The sequence below is a fragment of the Vitis riparia genome, chromosome 4, assembly GCF_004353265.1.
Source record: "Vitis riparia cultivar Riparia Gloire de Montpellier isolate 1030 chromosome 4, EGFV_Vit.rip_1.0, whole genome shotgun sequence".
NCBI classification, from domain to species: domain Eukaryota; kingdom Viridiplantae; phylum Streptophyta; class Magnoliopsida; order Vitales; family Vitaceae; genus Vitis; species Vitis riparia.
Genome location: NC_048434.1, coordinates 16,723,691 through 16,744,190, shown reverse-complemented (window position 1 = coordinate 16,744,190; position 20,500 = coordinate 16,723,691). Strand labels below are relative to the sequence as shown.

At 35.2% G+C, this 20,500-nt stretch overlaps 2 protein-coding genes across 3 annotated transcripts; both read right to left on the bottom strand.

Annotated features, from left to right (window-relative positions):
• Nucleotides 1–100: 100 nt before the first annotated feature.
• Nucleotides 101–8,121, bottom strand: LOC117912507 (protein TRIGALACTOSYLDIACYLGLYCEROL 3, chloroplastic). Its single transcript, XM_034827100.1, has 10 exons — nt 7,479–8,121; nt 7,198–7,326; nt 5,427–5,522; nt 5,235–5,312; nt 5,082–5,143; nt 4,864–4,939; nt 3,808–3,915; nt 1,080–1,255; nt 885–969; nt 101–557 (listed from the first exon to the last, which is right to left on the bottom strand). Exons 1-10 carry the CDS (start codon nt 7,653–7,655, stop codon nt 519–521), a joined length of 1,026 nt encoding a protein of 341 aa, XP_034682991.1. The 5' UTR covers nt 7,656–8,121; the 3' UTR covers nt 101–518.
• Nucleotides 8,122–8,931: 810 nt separating this feature from the next.
• Nucleotides 8,932–20,268, bottom strand: LOC117913063. 2 transcript variants are annotated; one of them, XM_034827959.1, is made up of 10 exons: nt 20,075–20,268; nt 19,309–19,938; nt 17,435–17,526; nt 16,561–17,261; nt 15,121–15,191; nt 13,351–13,440; nt 12,989–13,180; nt 12,758–12,859; nt 11,380–11,512; nt 8,932–9,629 (listed from the first exon to the last, which is right to left on the bottom strand). In XM_034827959.1, the coding sequence occupies exons 2-10, from the start codon at nt 19,687–19,689 to the stop codon at nt 9,469–9,471; spliced, it is 1,923 nt and encodes a 640-aa protein (XP_034683850.1). In that variant the 5' UTR covers nt 19,690–19,938; nt 20,075–20,268; the 3' UTR covers nt 8,932–9,468. The 2 variants fall into 2 exon arrangements, with proteins under 2 accessions (XP_034683850.1, XP_034683849.1); XM_034827958.1 differs by having other exon boundaries at nt 19,309–20,268.
• Nucleotides 20,269–20,500: the final 232 nt, after the last annotated feature.

Sequence of the window (20,500 nt, the reverse complement as noted above, 5' to 3'; positions counted from 1 at the left end):
TTCAAATGCAATCATCAATGATAAATAAAATATGTAAAGTAACTGCAGATCTATAAAACTTTCTGCTTATTAGCCATAGGCACAAATACCAGGAAGTCTCTGTGGAAAAACCTTCAATGAATGCAGCATTACGGGCAAAAACAGCGCACCTTTATGTTATACATGGAACATTATCAGCTCTATAACAAATTTTTGTTTCTGAGCATGTTCTTCCTAAAACTGGGCCTAATCTTGGCTGCCCAATTACAGAATCTCAAGCTAAATGGCATATCAAAAAAATAATAAGAATAAAGACGGATTCTGTCCTGTCAACGTTTCGCCTGCCGTTCGTTTCTCTTCATTCAAGAGTTGCATCCGCCAGGTGCCCTGATTTTCTTTCAGACCAAGAATGTCATCAGACAGTTTCAGATGGGCTAAGGCAAACAACAATCATTCCCTCATGAAATTCTGAAATGGAGACTCCATGGGCGGCCAAGAATGGATGATGTGTTCTAAGTTAAAATGCTGAAGTATGTGCTCTAATATCTAATCGGTCCATCCAAGCTCCCAGATGCAAACTGAAGATGCAGACAAAGAAAAAATCAGATCTGATTAGATAATTTTGGTAGGTTAAATGTTAGCTGATGGTATATACATTATGGGTCCAAATCCTACACGTGGGTATACAAGTGGGTATGAGACCACAAGTGAAGGGCTGTAAGATTCAACATGAATCACAGGGGAGAGAGTGAGAGATGGGCCCAAATCTTAGATGAATCTCAGAAAACAAAGAGAAGGAACTTTTCTTGGATAAGAAGTTTGGGAGGCACTATCCAAACAACTAATTGATCTTCTCTAATTTCAACCCAGATTGTCAGTCAGAATACATGGTTTTCAGTAATTACCTGCTGAACAATTGGGTTTGTTGAAGTGGTGAATTCATCAGTCATTCCTTCCCAGACGATTTTCCCATCATAAAGAAACAACAGCCTATATAATAACAATGGCAATCAGTTTAGGATATGTCAGAACAAAGCCACATAAATTCCTGACAAAGCCTTGTAATTTCAGAAATGCAACTCATTTGTATGAAGCACTACCTGTCAACGGCTCTTCTAATGGTACTATGTTGATGAGTGACAACTACATATGATGCAATCTTCCCAAGCTTCCCAGGTGCATCTTCCCCTTTCAAATGGACAGAGCGGATGAGATCTTCAACTACAGTAGATGCGATTGGATCAAGCCCAGCAGTTGGTTCATCGTATAATAGCACCTATTCAGGGGTGAAAACCAAAAATTAGAACAAAAACGCAACAAACAAGACTGGCGCTCGTAACATGGTCTAACTTTGATTAACTTGTATTTCTTAACACATGGCAGCAACATGTTTGATGCAGATTCCAACCTTTTCACTTTGGTCTCTTCATATTGATCTATATGGGTAGGTAAACAAGCAGCAATGTCTAATATGCAGGCCAGGACCTTCTTGTTGGTAACGAGGATGGGCCTTTTCATGCTAGAGCAATCTCAAAGCCTTTTTTTCCTTCCAACAGAGGCCTCTTGTTTTCAAGGTCACCATCATTGGCAGATACTTCAATGATTGGTCAGTGATCTCAGAATCACTAGACAAATGGACTACCACCCATGAGTGTGCTAAACATGAACCAAGTTCACTGTAGAAGTTGCAAGTTCCAAGAACTTCTTATAGAATCTGCAATTAACCATTTATTTATATGTTTGGTTTCTCCTTCCAAATACTTCCAAGTATCTCAAAAGAATAATAATTATAACGTTCTCCATCACAGCCTTTCCCCGCCAACTTAAATCCTTGGAAGTTCAAAAGATTGGAACTTTCTAAATGAAACCCATGGAATAGAAGATTGTCCATTTCTTCCATTTCCAATCTCATGAATTCAAAGTCAAAATCTACAAAGAATCTTCACTTTGATAAAATAACTATATGAAGATTAGAAGAAAGTATAAATAGAGGAAGAAAAGTACAAGATGCCTCGCTACAGAAACTATAGAAACCACCCTGATATAACTGTATTTCCTCTTACTTTTAAAGTTTTAATTTACCTACCAATAAGAGGCACAGGTCTATCTTCAGGCAAGTTACATGTCCAACTAAATGGTCAAAAAGAATAAAAGAAAAAAAGAAAAAAGAAAAAAAAAAAGAGAAAAGTAACATAATTTATGATACTTTAGACTTTTCAACTTCACTCATTGGATTTGTATCAACATGACACAATTTGTGTATGGGTCTAGGATCTTCATCAAGTACTTCTCTACTTTTGCTTTGGATATGGCTGATTTTTTTTTTTTTCCACATTTTTATTTTTAAATTTTCAACTTCCTTGGGAGATGATACTTTGAAAAAATAGATAGCTTGCTGAAAAGTGATCTATTATAAGAATATTCAGAGATAAAAAAAAAAAAAAAAAAGAGATAGATATAAAAGACAAAGATGGGGAGTTCTTCACCAAAGATATCTTTGCTTTGATTGATTTCTAATTGGTTTTTCCCATCTCCCCCCTTTTATTATGCCATATCCAAGTATCCATACCCGTTATTAAGATTCCTCTTAACTAAGTCCTTGTATCATAAAGGTTGTAGTTTTGAAGGATTAGATACACTCATACTTGCACTTGAATCCATGCAATATAGAATATGACTATGGCATATCAATACATGTCCAAGAGACAGCACCAGCACTTTGCATTATGAACTAGAAACTACAATCATGAAACAGCATTAGCAGCACCAACTATTTGATGAAAATGCAATTCAGATGTTCAACTAAGTCAATATGGGAACAAACATTGATTGAATTACCAACAAGACATCCATGTTGCTTGGACTAGGGTGTAAGTGTTAGTTGTGGGCACATATCAAGGAGTCCGATTCTTTTAACTCTAAATTTTAGGATATGGGGAACTGCCTAAAAAGGATCCAAATTTTAGATATGGATACATGGAGAAGGTATAATAAAAGGGAAAAAAAAGAGAAACCAATTAGAAATCAATTAAAAGTAAAGATCTTTCATGAGAACCTCCTTTTTTTTTTTTTTTCTTTTATCTCTATCTTTTCTTCCTTATTCCCAAATAATCTCAAATTCTGTGTTTTTTCAATGTGATGGCAAGCTAAATGAATAAATCAATTAATCAAAAAGTCATATCCAAAGCAAAATAGGAGTATCCGACAAGTATCTCACACCCACACTCATGTCATGTTGTGTGGACATGGGTAAGGGGTGAATTTGGAAAGTACAAGTATCATAGCAATCCATGTGCAATTACAATGGATTAACTTCACTGTGTTTGGACTTTGATGTGCCTATTTTGAGAAAGAACACAAACATTAGGCTCATTAGGAAGTTCTATACATAAGAAGCCTAGAAATTTGTTGCTTAATGGGTAGGAAAATCAAAACTCAAGGGGAGCTCCAGATGGGTCTATGGGGCAGATATTGCCATAGCGGTTTTTTTTTTCTTTTCCATTTAATAAGAAACTGAAATTCCTGGGTGAATGAGAAGGAAATACAAATGATGGGAGATCCATCAAAAGAGAAGCAGAAAATCAATGCCAACATTCAACTCTCATTCTGGGGAGTAGAATCCATTATGAAAGACTTGAGATCAAGCTTCCCTCTTAATGGATGCCAAAAGGCCAAGCTGAGGAGATTAATGGATGCTTTTGATTATAAAAACCAAGATCAACAAGGATTCTTAGAAATACCCTCACCTGTTAAAGAAAATCCTTGCAAGTATACTTCAAGCAAAATACGACAGAAGATATATTACTTCTATTCAGCTATTGAACATACCTCTGGTTCAATTGCATCCTTGGTGGTATCAAAAATAATAGACCGAGCTAATGCAACTCGTTTCTTCATTCCACCAGACAACTCAGAGGGTAACCGCTCCTCAACGCCCTGCACAAAACACTATGTTAAATTTCCCTATAACCAAAAAGAAAAAAGGTTTCTCCATCTGAAGATTGAGCTGATTTCTTTAGTTTTCCATCCTTTGAGAAAGGTAAAGAGGAAGCGAGGGTGTAGAAAGTAGTCAAGCTGAAATATCTGATACAATATCAACATAATTTATTGAGCTTGTAAAATCCAGGATTTCTTGATAACGTTGTTGCACATTGCCAAGGATCAAGCAAGTAGCACTTGCTAGTTTCTTCAAGGAGACTACTTCATATTAATAAATGATCAACACTATCAAAAGATACAGAACACCTAAACCACAATTTCTTTCATAATCAATACCTTTTTACCTCTTTAGAAAAATATATATCTAGAATTAAGTGTTGTGTACAGAATATGTTGAGTAAAAACTCTATACATTTTGTTGAGTGTGTCAAAACCATTCTCCCATGACCATCAGATGGTGATCAAATTCTTTTAACCCATTTTACATGGACTAGGATAGGAATGTTGGGAATAGGTGTATGTATGACTCTTAGATTCATAAAACCCCTCCAAATCTTGGGATAAGGAGATATGGTTAAATAGTCAAAATACACAATGGGGTAAAATGAAATTTCTATGACAGAAAGCCTGTTTAAGATGAGTGACTCTTATTTGGAAGTACTTGTGCAACATAGAAGTACCATAACTAAGGACATAGTTTTCAATTCCATTATCAAAGACATCATGATGTATCCAACATAACTGGTGATCATAACCATGTCATGTTTGACACAGGTACTTTACCCAATACAAAGTGTCCATGTAGAGCTGTCAACTTGCATATTAGTTGAGGCATTGAAAATAATGGTCGGAGTCCGAATCCCATCAAATCAAACCAAATGTACGTGAGTTCAAAAACTGTATGACCTTATCCTGACTAGAAATATTTAACAGTTCAATCAATACCTTCAATCCAACAGCAGCCAAAGATTCCGTAACGAGCTCGTGAATTTGATCCTCTGGCATGCTGGAGTTTTCATATCTAAGTAATTCAAGAAAATAGGCAGTGTTAGGAGGTCAAGAGAAGCATGAATAGTAAAAAAACTAATAAAGGTCAAAATTAAGCCCCACCAAGACAACATAAAAACATTAAATTTGTAAAGATAAACTAGACTGTCTCTTACAAAAGGAAACCAACATTTTCACGAACAGTTAAAGAATCAAAAAGTGCAGCACTCTGAAAGACCTGTTTCAGAAGAGAAGAAAACAGAATTACATGATTATAAATATGATAACCTAGGACAGGAAAGAATACCTAAAGTTTAAAAGTATTTTACCAAGCCTATTCGAAGACCAGATATCTCTTGGTCACTGATTAAACCATGCCTCCTTCTACCTCGGATTAAGACCTCTCCCTGCCCCACAGATGCAATCTCCATAAGAGAATCTTAATGACAGAGCATATAACTAAGCTAATCAAAGATAAGATCATTATAAAGCCAGTATAAAAAGCATATCAGATTGTTTACCTTGTCTGGAGCAAGAAGTCCCGCAATAATCTTCAGAACTGTTGATTTCCCAGTGCCAGAAGGCCCAATAATCCCAACAGCTTCCCCATGTCTAATCTATAAATGGGCTAAAGTAAGAAAATAAACAGAGAATGATAAAAGATAACCAAACTTCAAGGGAAACTAAATATGAAAAGAGAGACAAAAAAATCCACTCCGCTCATGGTTCTGAATAAAAATGACAGTTCTGGTGTGTGTTAGTTCAAAGGTGAAACATAACAAGTGTGCTAGTCATCATACTATGGGACTCCGGCAATTAAATCATGATTTTTCTTTTTTCTTTTTTTCATTTCTTTGAAATTACCAAAAACTTAAAAGATATAAACACTTTTTATCACAAATAAAGAAATTTCAGAGCACCACAGAGGGTGTAACCCATTTACGTATGGCATATATTCAGAGTGTCAAGCCCAACCATACAAGGAATGACAAGGAACACAACAGAAAATTTTATCACCTAGAAGTCTAATACTACTTAAGAAACTAACTGAACGCATTGAAGAACACCTCTGACTAAAAGAATCATCCTTTATCCAAGACTGTAAAGAGAGTAGCATAAGCTCTTTAATTTTGGATATTGCAGATTCTATCCCTTCAAAAGTCCTTGTATTCCTCTATTTCAAGACAGAGGAAGAACCAAAGGAATCCAGAAGAAAATCATGGACTATAACTCCCAAGCAATTGATCAGTGGATTAATTAATGGTTCACAGACTCCTCATTCCTTCTACAAAAGAGCATCGGTTAAACATGCTCCGTACTCTCTCCTTAAAATGATGATCTAAGGTTAGAATTCTCTCCCATACTGCCATTTGACCAAAAAAGGGTCCCTTTTGGTGGCACAAACAATTTCCAAATCTCTATAGTTGGGAATGCACACTGTTAATTGCTCCCAAGAATTCCTGCTTTGCCTCTAATTCCTAATGCTCAGAGTCTCTTACAAACCTTGGTATCAGAATGCACCGGCATCAATTCCAGAAAGGGCACTCGTAAGAAGATCTATCTTTTGTTCAAAAATCTTACTGATGGCATTCAATTTCAAATCAAGACAGGGGATTTTGAAATCTTCACTAGAAGAGCAGATAATAATATCATCATCAAATTGAAGGTGTAAACTTTAACTCAACCTCTACAGGTTTGGAGATATTCCAATTATTCCATGCTTTCAGCCCTATCAATCATCCTACCAAGGTTATTGAACCAATCCAAGATGTCAAGTGCAGGTACATATCCAGGAGTAAGATTCTTTTAACTCTAAAATTTAGGATTTGAGGAACCAGCTACAAAGGATTCAAAATTTGGATATGGATTAACATAATAAAAGGGGAAAAAATAGAAATCAATTAAAATAAATATATCTTTTATAAGAACTTCTACTTAACTTTTTTCTTTTATTCTTAGATTTTCTTCTTAATCTCTAAATATTCTTGAAATAAAAATAAATCAATGAATTAATCAAAATTAAATAGCCAAATCTGAAGCAAAGTACAAAATGAACAAAAGAAAAGGGGTTTAAAGCAGGAATAGATTTCCTAAGATGATTCAGATGGTTTTGCCAAACCGGCTTCCTCCGCAGAAATGATTATTCAACAAGAAATTTTCTTAGATATGTTTAAAAACCCTGATTCCTAAATAAACCTCCTATTTCAATATTAAAGATAGCATAATCTATCATTATAGAAGTATATATAAAGAAATATTACCACAAAATTATAATAACTAAACCAAATTTACCTTAAAACTCACACCTCTCAAGATGTGCTTCTCCCCAAATGACTTATACACATCTTTACACTCAACAAGAACATCAGAATCATCCTCACGGTCTCCATCAGCACTTGGATTCTTTAGATGAGATGAATCCTAATAAGAGAGAACCCAAATGAGAACAAATTCATGGTATTCTTCAAAAAAACAAAAAGAATCCAATGGAAAAAAACGAGCTAACCAAAGAAAACCATATAAAAAAAAAAAAAAAAAAAAAAACGAAAAGCCAAAAACAAGAATGATTTTACATTGAATTTTGTGGCTGCAAATCCATCCGTGCTCAAGTTCCTGGGAGGCGCCACACAAGCACAGACGATATTTCTCTTCTGCCCATGAGACCTCCAATTCAAAGCCTTCGCATTCCCAGGAGCTGCAAATCTGTTTGACCAATGGCATATGGGTAGCACTCCAGGCAAAGAAACCATAGTTTTTGGTGATGGTGGGCTGCAATCTGGATCCAGAAAATGGGGTTTTGTAGCAGACCCAGAAGTTCTAAAGCAAACCCACAAAATTCAACAACCAATTGGGTTTGTAATGCAGACCCAGATGAATTCCGTGGTGGAAACCATGGAGGTAGGTGAGGTGTGAGCAATTTGAATGGGGTATTGAAATTCAATCAGTTGGGTTTTGAAAAAAAAAAGACCCACAAAGATTACTGAATTGGGGTTTGGGAGGGGTTTTTGAAGCAGAACAAGATGGGTTTGGGGATTGGAAAACTATGAAAATCAATCAAATCTAACCGTTGATTGTGAAAGCGTGGGTCCCTTCAATCAAACTTCAAAATAAGTTGCTGAACGAAGAAGAAACGAAAATGCACACATGCTGTTTTCAATCAATCGGCCGTCGGTGCATCTCGTTTTCAAAACATAGAAACATGAAAAATGAGGCATATGGTATATCTTTGTTCCGATTTTTTGTGAGAATATTGTGTTTTGGGCTCTAAAAAGGAAGGAATTAAATCCTTTTTCATGAGTCTCAAGTTTTGTATATTTCTATTTATATGGGCATTAATCAGAGTCTTTTTCCAAGAAAATTTGTATACACTTTGTTGTTTTACGAAATTTTATAATTTTTTTTTATACTTTCATGTATGTGGTTGAATTTAAATCAATGGAGAAAATTCAACCACCCGGAGAGAAAAAAAAAGACTTACACCTATTTGATAATAATTTTAAAAATCGTTATTTTATGTTTTATAAAACAAAAATTTATTTAAAAACTTAAAATTTTTTAAACATATTTTTAATCATCTTATATATTTATATAATTATTTTTTAAAATAATTAAAAATAACAGAAAACAATTAAAAGTTGTTTTCTAAAAACAGAAAACAAGTTTTTTTGTTTTAAAAAATAAAAAATAATTTTCAAACAAGTCCAAAGTAGGAGCGGTTTGCGCAATTAAATAACCTTATGCCCAATGCAGCTTTGGGACAAGCGACTTAGAGCAAGCTACTCTGAGAGAGGGCTTCCTTCCTAGCCCATCACCGAGCTTATCGTGCTTCAAACGTTGCATAATTGATTTGCCAAGTCAACTAACCCATGTCTTTTTCTTTGTGTGTTTTCGAGGGCAAACATGATGAAAGGAAGAATACCATAATATACTGTAAAAGAAGATGACAACTATTGTTAGACAAAGAAATAAGATGTCAAATTCGTTACTTGCTTGTACTATCATTACCACTTGATTTTATCTTTGTCCTTGGCCATTGCAACTAGCTTTGCCTTCATCAATTCTAATTTTGTACCTTCAAACAAAACACATTGTATTTATTCCTTGTTATCACATATTGTACAACAATGAATTTCTTATCCTACCGTTTTAACCCCAATGCATGCTGAATCAATTAATCAAACTCTACCAAAAACGCTCAGGAATGGAATGCAGTCACCCCTTCCACCAATTTTTACCCAAACACTAAACACAGAGCAGTGACTCCTCGGAAGAAATCTAGGGAAATGTCTTTCAGATAAAACATTGGGTGGGGGGTTCTCCTCCACATGAATGTTTATGATTTCTAGCCTTGAGTGCTTTCCATGAGCCAGAGACTGAGAATAATCCAGACCAGATTCTTCCTTCATTAGGTATACAACACCCTTCCCCAGAGAAATTCCAGCAACAAACTCTTGGGAAATTGTGACTGAAAACCAAGCAATGTGGAATTGTGAACACTGCCTTTCCTTCTTTTTGATATGAGTGAACACTGCCTTGCCTTTACTTGGATAGCTTTGAAATTTTCTACCCTTGGCTTGATCCCTTGTCAGAGACCACACATTCATTCCCAGAGCACGAAGCATAAATGGCTAAAAGCTTCTCTCTCAACATGACATTGTATTCATACAGATTTTGGAGATTTTTCTGAATATCAGACATGTCAATTTCGGTGCCAGGCTTAAAATCTGCCAACCAAGTCAAGCAACAAATAAAAAGCAATTAGTTGACATATAAAAAACCCATTAAAGGGTTGGTAACACTACATTAAACAATAAAAAACATTGCTTTATTATAACTAGATTATCATATTCCAAATCCATTTGACATTCTGAAGTAGTGGTAAAGAGCATTTCCATGCAAGTTAAGAGTTTCAGCACTAAGGCCTATTTGACAACTTTTTCGAAAACAATTCTCATAAACCATTTTTTTAGAGTAGTTTTTAAAATCGATTCTCACTTGTTTTGAAGAACAAACTTGGGAACTCAAAGATGAAAAATATTTTTCTCAACTTATTCTCCTTGTGAAAGTAATGTGCAATGCAAAAGTTCTTTTAAGTATTCTTGACGATTTCAATTTTTTTCCCCTCAAAATACTGTACAAAAACACTCGAAAACAATTTAAACTTTTTTTTCAGAACAAATTCTCAAGAACATATTTTCAATATAAAAAAATGTCTTGTGTTTTTGAAGTTAAAAGCTTGTTTTCTGTTCTAAGAAAACAAAATTGTTTTTCCCGGTAATGGTGCTTTCTTAAAGCCAGCTGGTACTCGGATGGCCTTCAATGCTGAACTTGTGACAGATAGTAGGAAGGATTGAAAATGGCATCCTAGATGGAAATTAAAGACTTCCTAGTGGAAAGGGACTTCTGGGTTATATATTCAGCCTCCTCAGGTTGCTGAGAACGCTGACAGCTGGTCCACTGGATAAACATGCATGATTTCCTAAAGAGATAAGTTGTCTAGGTAGAGCTGGAATCCAAGGTCAGATAATCAGACAGCTCATGGTTAGGCTGAGAGACGAGCTAAATCCTTAGAGGACTTGATTGGGTTATCTCTAACCCTATGTTTAGTGTTCTTTTCCTCATTAATATGTATGTGGGTTTGTTCAGTTTCCTATGGGTTTGCCTTCATTTTGCTGTTCTCTTCCTCAATGTTCTTCTCTCATCACTCATTGTAATTGTATCTGTACCTCCTTTCCTTCTTTTGAAAAATTGTTTTATTATAATAAAAAAAGAATGAAGAAATTCCTAAGGAAGTTATTGCAACTAGAATTGGACAAAGAGGAGCAATTCTATTATTGAGCCATAATATACCCCACAATCATCAACAGAAACACCCAACTAGGTGGGCTGCTCCCTACAGGCAGCTCAACTGGAAGGCACTCCCACTCAGGTACAAGAGGTCCCAACATGAGTCCTGGGTTACTTGATATACAGTTCTTGGGAGGAGGGATTGTGTATTTGTGGTTTCCACATATCCTGTGAAGCAGGGGTTGGAGTTTCCTGGTTACCAAAAACTAAAAACAAATGTCTTGTTGCAATAGTTTAAGTATGACAGCTATGTCAATAAAAAGACCATGTTTTTTCTTTGATTAAAACAGTTTCCCTGTACCAGTTTGGAAGGACTGTGTAATGAAAGACAGATAGCTACTAGTATCCCTCATTCGCCTCATCCCATAACTCAATTAAAGTAAGTCATTCTATAAAACGTGAGGTGAAGCGATAACATCAAACTATATTCTGAAACCATATTTTAGACTAGCATCTTACTCTAACACATTGCCTAGATTCATAGGGGCATGCAGAATGTATCTTCTTGATTATTTTCAGTGGAAGAATACGTGAACACAGAAGAAACAGCCACTCTCAATGAAGATGCAAGAGAAACAGAAAAAAAACCAAATAAAAGGGTGAGTTAAACCTTCAAGATTTTTTTACCTAACATGGGTGGAGGGGGAAGGACATCAGCAGCAGCAGGATCAAATGCTTTACACTGAGAGGCATCTTCCTCATGAGAACCCACATGTTGTTTCCCTTCTTTTGTTGCTCCAAGCACCTCTTTTTTCAGAACCTAGGGAGCATTAAAAAGAAGAAAGTGAAAATTAACATGTGCAAGGGAACAAGCCAATTTTTATCAATTTAGAGTTTGAAAAAAATAATTTACAATTGATCATGTTACTCGTGGAATACATGTGACATGTAATCAATTTTTTTCATGACCATATTTAAAAGATAACATTCCACCAACAATAAATAAGAATACTCATTCTAAAGCATCTGCAATTCTTTTTTCATCAGTCAACCATCAGGGAATGATCCATATTACACTTCAAAAAAACAAATCGGAGTCCATAATCCTTACAACATATAACTCCGACAACAAGCAATATAACATGTGACCACAGCCACTATTCAAGATGAAAAAGTAGAAAAAGCACTGCCAGCAACAATTTGAGATCCATATCCAGCAATCTTTATCCTATCCAATATCATTTCAGGAAGCTAACACTTTTTTTTTTTTTTTTTTAATAAGGAAACTAATGTGACTCCAGAGTTTCATTTCAGGAAACTAATTTCTACTACATTGAATCCAATCTCTGTTGCAGTTATTCAAGGAAAAGAAGCATAGCATTACTTCAAACAGTATCGAGCATGGTATTTATTTAATTAGGCTTCAAGTCTTTTTCCACTTCCAAGTTTTTTAGCATGCAGTCATGGTTAGTATTCAAAGACAAGATACTTAAGAGTGATAAATTATTGTTCTTGGAGATTAATGGAGATAAAATTTGAGGAAATTTGAAAAACCCTCCCTTATGATTATTGAACTAATCTTTCACAAGAAAAACCCGGTAACTGTAAATATTTTCAAGCTGCCAATTTTGGAATTCCAATTTCCATGGTGGCCTCCCTTCGAGTAAAATGTCAGGTCACCAGAGTTTGATACTCAACAAAGCCTTAATCCTAGAAGCTAATACACACAAAAATGTAAAAGATAAAAATAAAAGAAAAAGAAAATTGACTCCATCCAATTATAATCTTAATAGGTAATCCTAAAATTTCACTTGCCTATCAAAAAAAAAAAAAAAAGTAATCATAAAATTTCAATAATCAGTAGAAAATAATACAGATGAATATCTAAGAAAAAATTAGTAATTTGAGAGTACCAAAGATGTCTACAGACCTATTGTAACTAGAGTGAGAATATTACACATGTATATGTGTACATAGATTACCATAAGTCTTGTATCAAAATGAAGAATTATGTATCTAAGGAAACCATAGATAAATTGCAAGCAACAGAAGAAAAGCAACTCACAGCTTCATTCTTTGGATGTGACAAACTCCTTTCAGCACTTGATGAAGCTCCTGCTAAAAAAGATTTAATTTCTTGAGTATCTCTGCTTTCTTGAATGGCATTCTGCAAAATAAAATCATCTAATCAAAACAGCTCACATCCTGCCCAGGGAAGAAAATTTACAGAGAAATACCAGCTCCAGAAAAGGAAATAAATTAATGTTATTGCAAACTGAAATTGATAGAGCATTACTTTCTGACTTGGTAAACTGGCTTTCTGGTTAAAACTAATAGAATCCATCCTGCTCCTCTGCCTTTGTTTTCTTGATGATCCATTGCCATGAAAAGGTCTGAAAATATCAGTGCAAGTTGCTTCCTTTTTATTGTTGTTGTAGTTATCATCCAATGTTTTACAGCCCCATGTGTACATTACATATTTTCTCAACTGGTCAAACAGAATATATATAGCAGTCAGTTCAACTGAAATCTCACATGATAGGCATTAGCAAGCAAACACTTGGAATTTGATTAATTTAGAGAAAAAAAAAAAAAGGAATTGAAAGAAAATAAAGGCTCAATAAAAATAAATAAATAAATAAAATAGAAAACACTTACTTTATCCCAATGTTCTTGGGATTTTCTCCGATTTCTAATCTTCCTCATTATGCTGTCTTCATTTCGGAGCTTCTTGATTCTGTACTCACACTGTGAACAATACAAGTCAGGAGAATCTTGGAAGTACTATTAGTTACAGACAGAAAATCAAGGAACAGTTACTTCTATTAAGTATTTGCAGGATTTCTGATTTATATTCCTCTATGCCATTCAGATAAGAAAAAAAGGGCCAAGAGGATACCTTTCTAATAAGTTAATAACATGGCCCAAGGTGCAAAGGGCAGAATACAACTCCCTTGGGATGATAATTTTTGTGACATAAGGATAATCATTTCTTCATTTTTAATGATCATGTTAGTTATGATAACACTTTTCCCTGGTCCACTCAATTTATAAGGATCTTATAGAAACAACAATTGGAAATTAAGGGTCTGTTTGATAAAGTTCTCAAAAACGGTTCTCAAGAAACAGTCTTTAAGAACAATTCTTGAGAATGGTTCTTAATTGATTTCAGGAACAAAACTTGTTTGAGAACTCAAATATGGAAAACAGTTTTCTTGGCTTATTCTCCATGAAAATACTAAGCATTTGTTTACCATGCAAAAGCTCCCAAAGTATTCTCCATATTTTCAATTTTTTTTTTAAATAGGCAAAAATAATATTAATAACAATGAACCAAGGTACACCAGTGGTAGACAAAGGTGTCAAAAGAGAAATAGATGGAGAGATTAACCAAACACTTGAAAATAATAATTCATATTTTCAATTTTTTCTCAAAACACTCGACAAAAAAAATAAAAATACTTGAAAGCAAACAAAGTATTTGTTCTAAAAAAACAACCCACTTTCAAAAAACCATTTTTAATAATAATAATAAAAAAAGAAATTGTCAAATGTGTTTTTTAAGTTAGGAAACAGTTTTCTATCTTAAAGAACAAAAAATTGTTTTGAAGAATAATTTTCAAACATGCCCTACCCACCCACCCACCCACTACACCCCCACAAAAAATTAAAAAAAATAAAAATAAAAATAGAAAAGAAACAAACAAAAACAAAAAACTTGATCCACCCAACCCATTTCTCCCTGAAACAAAATGTGTTAACATATCAAGAATGAGGCCCCAATTTACAGATAGAGAGGAAGTTTAACTTGAGCCTTTTTCCCCAGCATTAGCATTGCTCTAAAACAGCATTTTTATTCTGTTTCTCAATAAATATAGAAAGGCAACAGAGAACATTTCAATTGACCCAAATCTATATAGTTCTATTAGTACGTGACTTGTAATTGTAATAAAATGTAATTGATAGCACTCCACCAGCATTACCATCCTACACCATTAGACAACCACCATGACCACTATATTAATACCACTATCATCACTGGCCCAATGCCAGCAAAACCAAACAACCACCATGAATGGAAAGACCACCACCCTCACAAGCACCACCTCTTTCATCATTGCATCATCACTTTGTTGCACATAAGCATCACATGTCATGCCCACTAACAATAGAAGACTGAAAACCCACCATTAGGCCTTGTGATCATTGACATCCAATTGGAAGAACTTTGCTTGAATATTATGCTTTGATTCAGTAGATGCCAAAATGCTATATGCCCTTTTTAGAGAAACCAATGCAACATGAAGGCTTCAAATAAGCAATTGTATAATCTTCATTTATTTGGGTTATTTCTACTCTAAACTTCTATTAATTATTAGATGAAGAAAAAATAAAGCAGAGGAACTTGAAAAGAGACAAGAAATATACCTGGACCAAGAAATAAAAAAATATGCCAATACTGATGCAATATATGCCACCAAGATCCGCTAGAAAGCTCACTGCAATTTTAAAACAAGAAAGCATTATACTATCATTGAGGGCAACCAGAATTTGATATGAATAATTTTTGTTAAAGAACAATTTGCAAGTAAGACATGTAGCAACTAGAGTTGCATTCAAACAAGTCATTTTGAAACATTAATTATTAGGTTAGGAATACCATTTTAAGGTTTCCTCTCTGATCAGGGGTAAATGCTTAAAACCAAGTATCGCAACAGGCTGGTGTTGAAAACTAATAGGACAATATGAAATAAAATTAACAGGCCAGTTTGATTTGTTTCTTATTCTCAGCTAAGTTGATTGAAATTAATTGATAACCAAACCTAAATTTTATTGAATGACTAGTTTGGACTTCTATAGGCCAATCCAAACTTATATTTAGCTCAAATACTATTACCCCATATTGAAAAACATGTCAACTAAACGACATGGCCAAAGATTTGACAAAGGGCAAGACTCTAGATAAATGTTTGATTGATTGAGAGTGTATTTGGCAGTGATTTTAGGAAGTGTTTCTAGCATTTTTAATACTTGAAAGATAAAAATTTTCAAATATTAGAAAGACTATAAACACTTCCTAAAATCACTGTCAAACGCACTCTAAATGTCCTCCCATGAAATTCCATATTGGGGCCCATACAATTACTATTGATAAACAAAGAGGATCCCTGAATCAAAGGCTCAATTAAATTGATAGGAAGGCTAAAAGGGAACCTTCCCTCTCTCCCTCCTTTTTTTTTACTTCTCTTCATCCTTCCCACACAAAAAAGGGAAATAGAAAAGGAAAGAGAGGGAGTGAAAAAGACTATAAGCTCTACTGGGAACTCTAAGAAGATCAAAATGCTCCTATTTCTTTACATGATTTCTTTTAAATGTTTGGGCTTTTCCATGTTGGACAGCCCATGTCTACATCTAAAAAATCATAGGATTAAAGCTTTGTTGAGTTGATTTGAGATGTGTTAGAAACTTAGAATTGGTACATAGACATTTTGGTGATATGGGCCAACCATTTTACCCTACATTACTTAAATACCTAGATGGCTTGAATTTGGAACCTCTGGTTCATTGCCAGAGGGCACTACTACTAAGCTACACCTTGGGGGGGCTCACTTTTACACATTATAATTGCTAATAAATGAAAGAAAGTAGATAACTAACCGTTCTAATAAAACAAGTGGATAATCAATGGTATAATCTACATCTACACTTGATCAAAGATTTAATGCATGTCAGCTCAAGCACATCATTGTAGATAATGAAAAGGTGGATAAAATAACAAAAGCGTTTGAACAAGCCAATCAGATATTATATAGAGAAAATTCACCAAAGAAATAATCATATATGGATATGCTGAAGCAAATTACCTACCAGGACCCATAATATTTTGGTTGTCGATTTCAACAATATAGGAAGATAAAAGATTGACATATACTGTCATGTTGAGTAGTCCATCATTAGGACTTTCAAGAGAGGCTCGGAGCTTATTTATCTCATGAAAAGATGGACCCGGTAGAAACTCACGAAACAGAGGTTGAATAAGCCTAAGATTGTCGAAGTTACGGTATATTCGAGGAAATAAATTAAATTTCAGCACATTTGCATCCACCCCTCTGAATGTAACTGGAGTATCATCTAGACTGCTTCCATTCTTCAGTAAGCCCCTGACAGAACTCACATGCTTCTTGCTAGCATGGCTCTTTGCTAGAAGGCTGAACTGGAAACCAACAGCAGCTGCAGGGCTATTGGGAAGATCCACGAAGTGCCACGATATATATAAATTATCTTGAATAATCTGGCACTTGCTGCACCTAAGGATTACGGTTGGTCCCCGGCTGGTGTTTTGACAAAAATAGCTCACAATGGTTGATAGAGGCAAAACTCTATGGTCAAGGAAACCAGGATTCCCAGTAACCAAAGTTCCAAGGCCACGCAAATTTGAACAGGTCATACTAGAAATGGTTGTTATATTGAATTCCATGTCATTGACAAAAGAAGCTAAATCAGGGGCATTTGTCGCTTTTACGTTATGCACCTCAATGCTCCTTTTTGATATGATTTGATAGAGCAACCTGAGACAGAACTGAAAAGCTAAGTTGATACCAAATCATACAATGATCTGAAACAAATAAACCCCAAACATATCATGAGTTGAATGGAACTAAATATCACAAGATTCACAACATTGTTACTGTTTAGAGAAAGATGCTATCAATTACTCATGCAGCAAATAACAATTACTCACGCAGCAAATAAACCGATGAAAAGTATCCAACTTGCTATTGAGAAAGTTCCACCAAGTTCTGTTTTCCGCTTTTTAACTACCTTTTGATCCTCCTGCATAAAAAACATGTCAGCTGCAGTCAGTTCAAAGTTTAACAATCCCAGGTGCATTAGAGCTACAAATGAGATTGTAAAAAAGAACATTGAACAAAAGGCATTCCTGGAAAATGGAACCTCATATGGCAGTATTCAATAATTGCTGTGAAATAACAATAGATCATTTCTTAAGTGGACAACTGATAAACTTCTATGCTATGACGTGCAGATCTAATAACAACCAAGGATCAAAGAATACTGGTCAATAATAAAAAGTAAATAGAAAATATACAAATAAATAAATAAGAGCACAAACTAGAACAGAAAGACTTTTACATTTGAAATTTGTAGAAGAATAAGAAATTCATCTTGAAGTAACAGATAAATTGATTGATCAGGTGTCAGTGTGGTAGGTGATAGCATGTAGAGGCAGAACATTCTCATTTTGAAAATCATGCTTTCATATCTAAGATGAATTGATTAATCTTTTAGTCTTTTGGGGACACTACATCAAAATTTTCACATCCTTGTTGAACATTGGCATTCAATCTTGCCATGCGAATTTTGGTTCAAAAAAACGAAAAGGGGGAAGTGGAAAATTAGAACTCTAAATAGAATTCTCATAAGTTTTAGTTGTTGTGATTCGTGAAGGCAATCCAAGACAAATATACAAAACAATATGCAAGTATGCCCTAGCTTCTCTACTCCCTTCTACTAGTGCTAGGATTATAATCACAATTGCTAAACCATGACTGATCAATTTCAAGAGAACAAGCATTAAGTTCCCTCTATGGTTTCTATAATCCCTCCAATGACCATTTGGTTTGGGTTTCTCAAATAACACCCACCAAAATTGATCTTGGGAATCCCCTTGAGGAGGAGAAGACCACTAGCAACAAATGCCCTCTTCTTGCTTCTTTGTGAAATCAGTGCTTTTCTCATAATTAAGCTCATAAGAACTTTGTTGAACTCTTTCTGGTTAAAATAAATAAATAAATAAATCAACATATAGAGAGCTAAAAAAAAAAATACTTCTTTGATGTACTCCATTTAAATCCCAATCCCCTTGACAAAAAACAACCCCTTCCTAAATGAACATCTCAGTATCCTCCTACTGTTATCGGCGTTTTCCTTACAAGATCCCCATCCATATTTCTCCTTGAATATTCATCCTTTTCCAGTAAGATTCACTTCATTTCCTAACCCAAATACAACATCTAGTAATCCCTTAATTTTGCCTATCAATAGAGACTTCAACATCAATATCTCCATACATATAACAAAAAACCACTCACATGCTGTATAATGCAAATGAACTTCACCAGTTGATTTAAAGGCATTGACAAGTAAATATTTACAAAATTAAGGGTTTTATACCATGTGCCTATTTGCTGAAACAATTCAGAAAATTCACCATTCATCAGCTGCCAAATCACATGAACCAATCACACAAATTGGTAGCACCAATCGTGACTAGCAATAATCACTCCCTTCCCTCCACCTCCCCCCCCCCAAACATACATCTCTGGGACTGTTTCTATTCGTATGACACGATTTTTGTCCTTTATTATTTTTCCAAAACAATTTATCGGAATTCTGTTACAAAGAGAAGTAATGCTATCCACAGAAAATAGAAATTCCCAAACAGACACATGGCACAGGCACAATAGCTGCTAAAGCTTACCAATTATGTGATTGAGTCTATTAAATGAGCACTTCCGAGAACTTATTTCCAAAAAGGAGAAAACATTACCATAAGGAATTCCCAGAACTTATTTTCCAAAAAAGAGAGGACATTACCAACCAATGTCGAGTTGCGAAGGAGATATCCAATCTGCTAATCCACCAGCGGATCCGAAACCAGATCGTCCTGCCATCGCCAAGACTCCCGAACCGAACAAAAAAACAGAAGAAGAGCCAGGATATCAGCATGACCACTGTCGCCTCGAGGAACATGGCCTGAGACTGCGTGAACTTCTTGATCTTATCGAAGTCAAAGATGGTAGTCGGAAACGAGATGGAGTAGCCAACCCCGGAGTTCACCAGCCAACCGTCCGCCGCAGTTTCCCAGAACAAACTGCAGGCGCCAGTGGTAGCGTTGAGGACATAACCGGGGTTGCAACTGCACAAAGTTCCGTTGTAGCGGAAGGCGTTGCTTGGACACGCCCGAACCGAGCTCATCCCGCCCTGTTTGGCCGAAGAGAATCCTTCAAAGAAAGAGCAAGAAACTTCTAGAGCGAAAATTCCATTAAAAAAGAAAAAAAAGAAAAAAAGCAACCTAGCTCATTCTGGCCTCCTTGAATGAGACGATTCTAGAGAGAGAAACTTGACCCTAGAGAAACAGAAAAGATGGCCGGGGCATTCCAGAACCAAGCTCGCTCTAGTCTGCTTGGTTGGCAGGATTGTTAAAAAAATTAAATTGAATAAATCCTGCGAAAGGAAAAAAAAAAAAAAAAGTAAAGATAAACTTTTCGAGAAACAGAAAGCGGATTCCGAAAGCAAATTCCAGAAAGACAAGCGAGTAACGGAAAGAGAAGAAAGGGAATTCTAGTGGGAGAGTACTGACACCAAATTTGCAAATGGAGAAAGAAACAAAATTCTGCTCAACCGTTGATGTTTGTTTGGCAGGAAAGAAAAATAATGAAAAGAGAAAAAATGAAGTTTGTGTAGAGAGAGAAAAAGGGGCTGGAATGGCATTCAGATTTCGTGACTCCCAGACTTTGCCCACACGCAGAGACATCCAGAGGGGAGGAAAGGAATTTTGCTGCCACTTAGCTTTGTAGCTGGACTTTTCCCGTATGTGAACAAAATTACCTTTTACACATGTTAAAATTTTGGGACAAAAATAAAAAACGTGGATTCAAATGGGCTATTTTGCATATAAGTTTCAAAAGCAACCCAATCTCCCGTCTCCACATTATGTATGCGCAGAAGGTTAGTTTGGTCCAAAATTCTAATTCTTACGATTCAAAATCCAAAATATAATAAAATA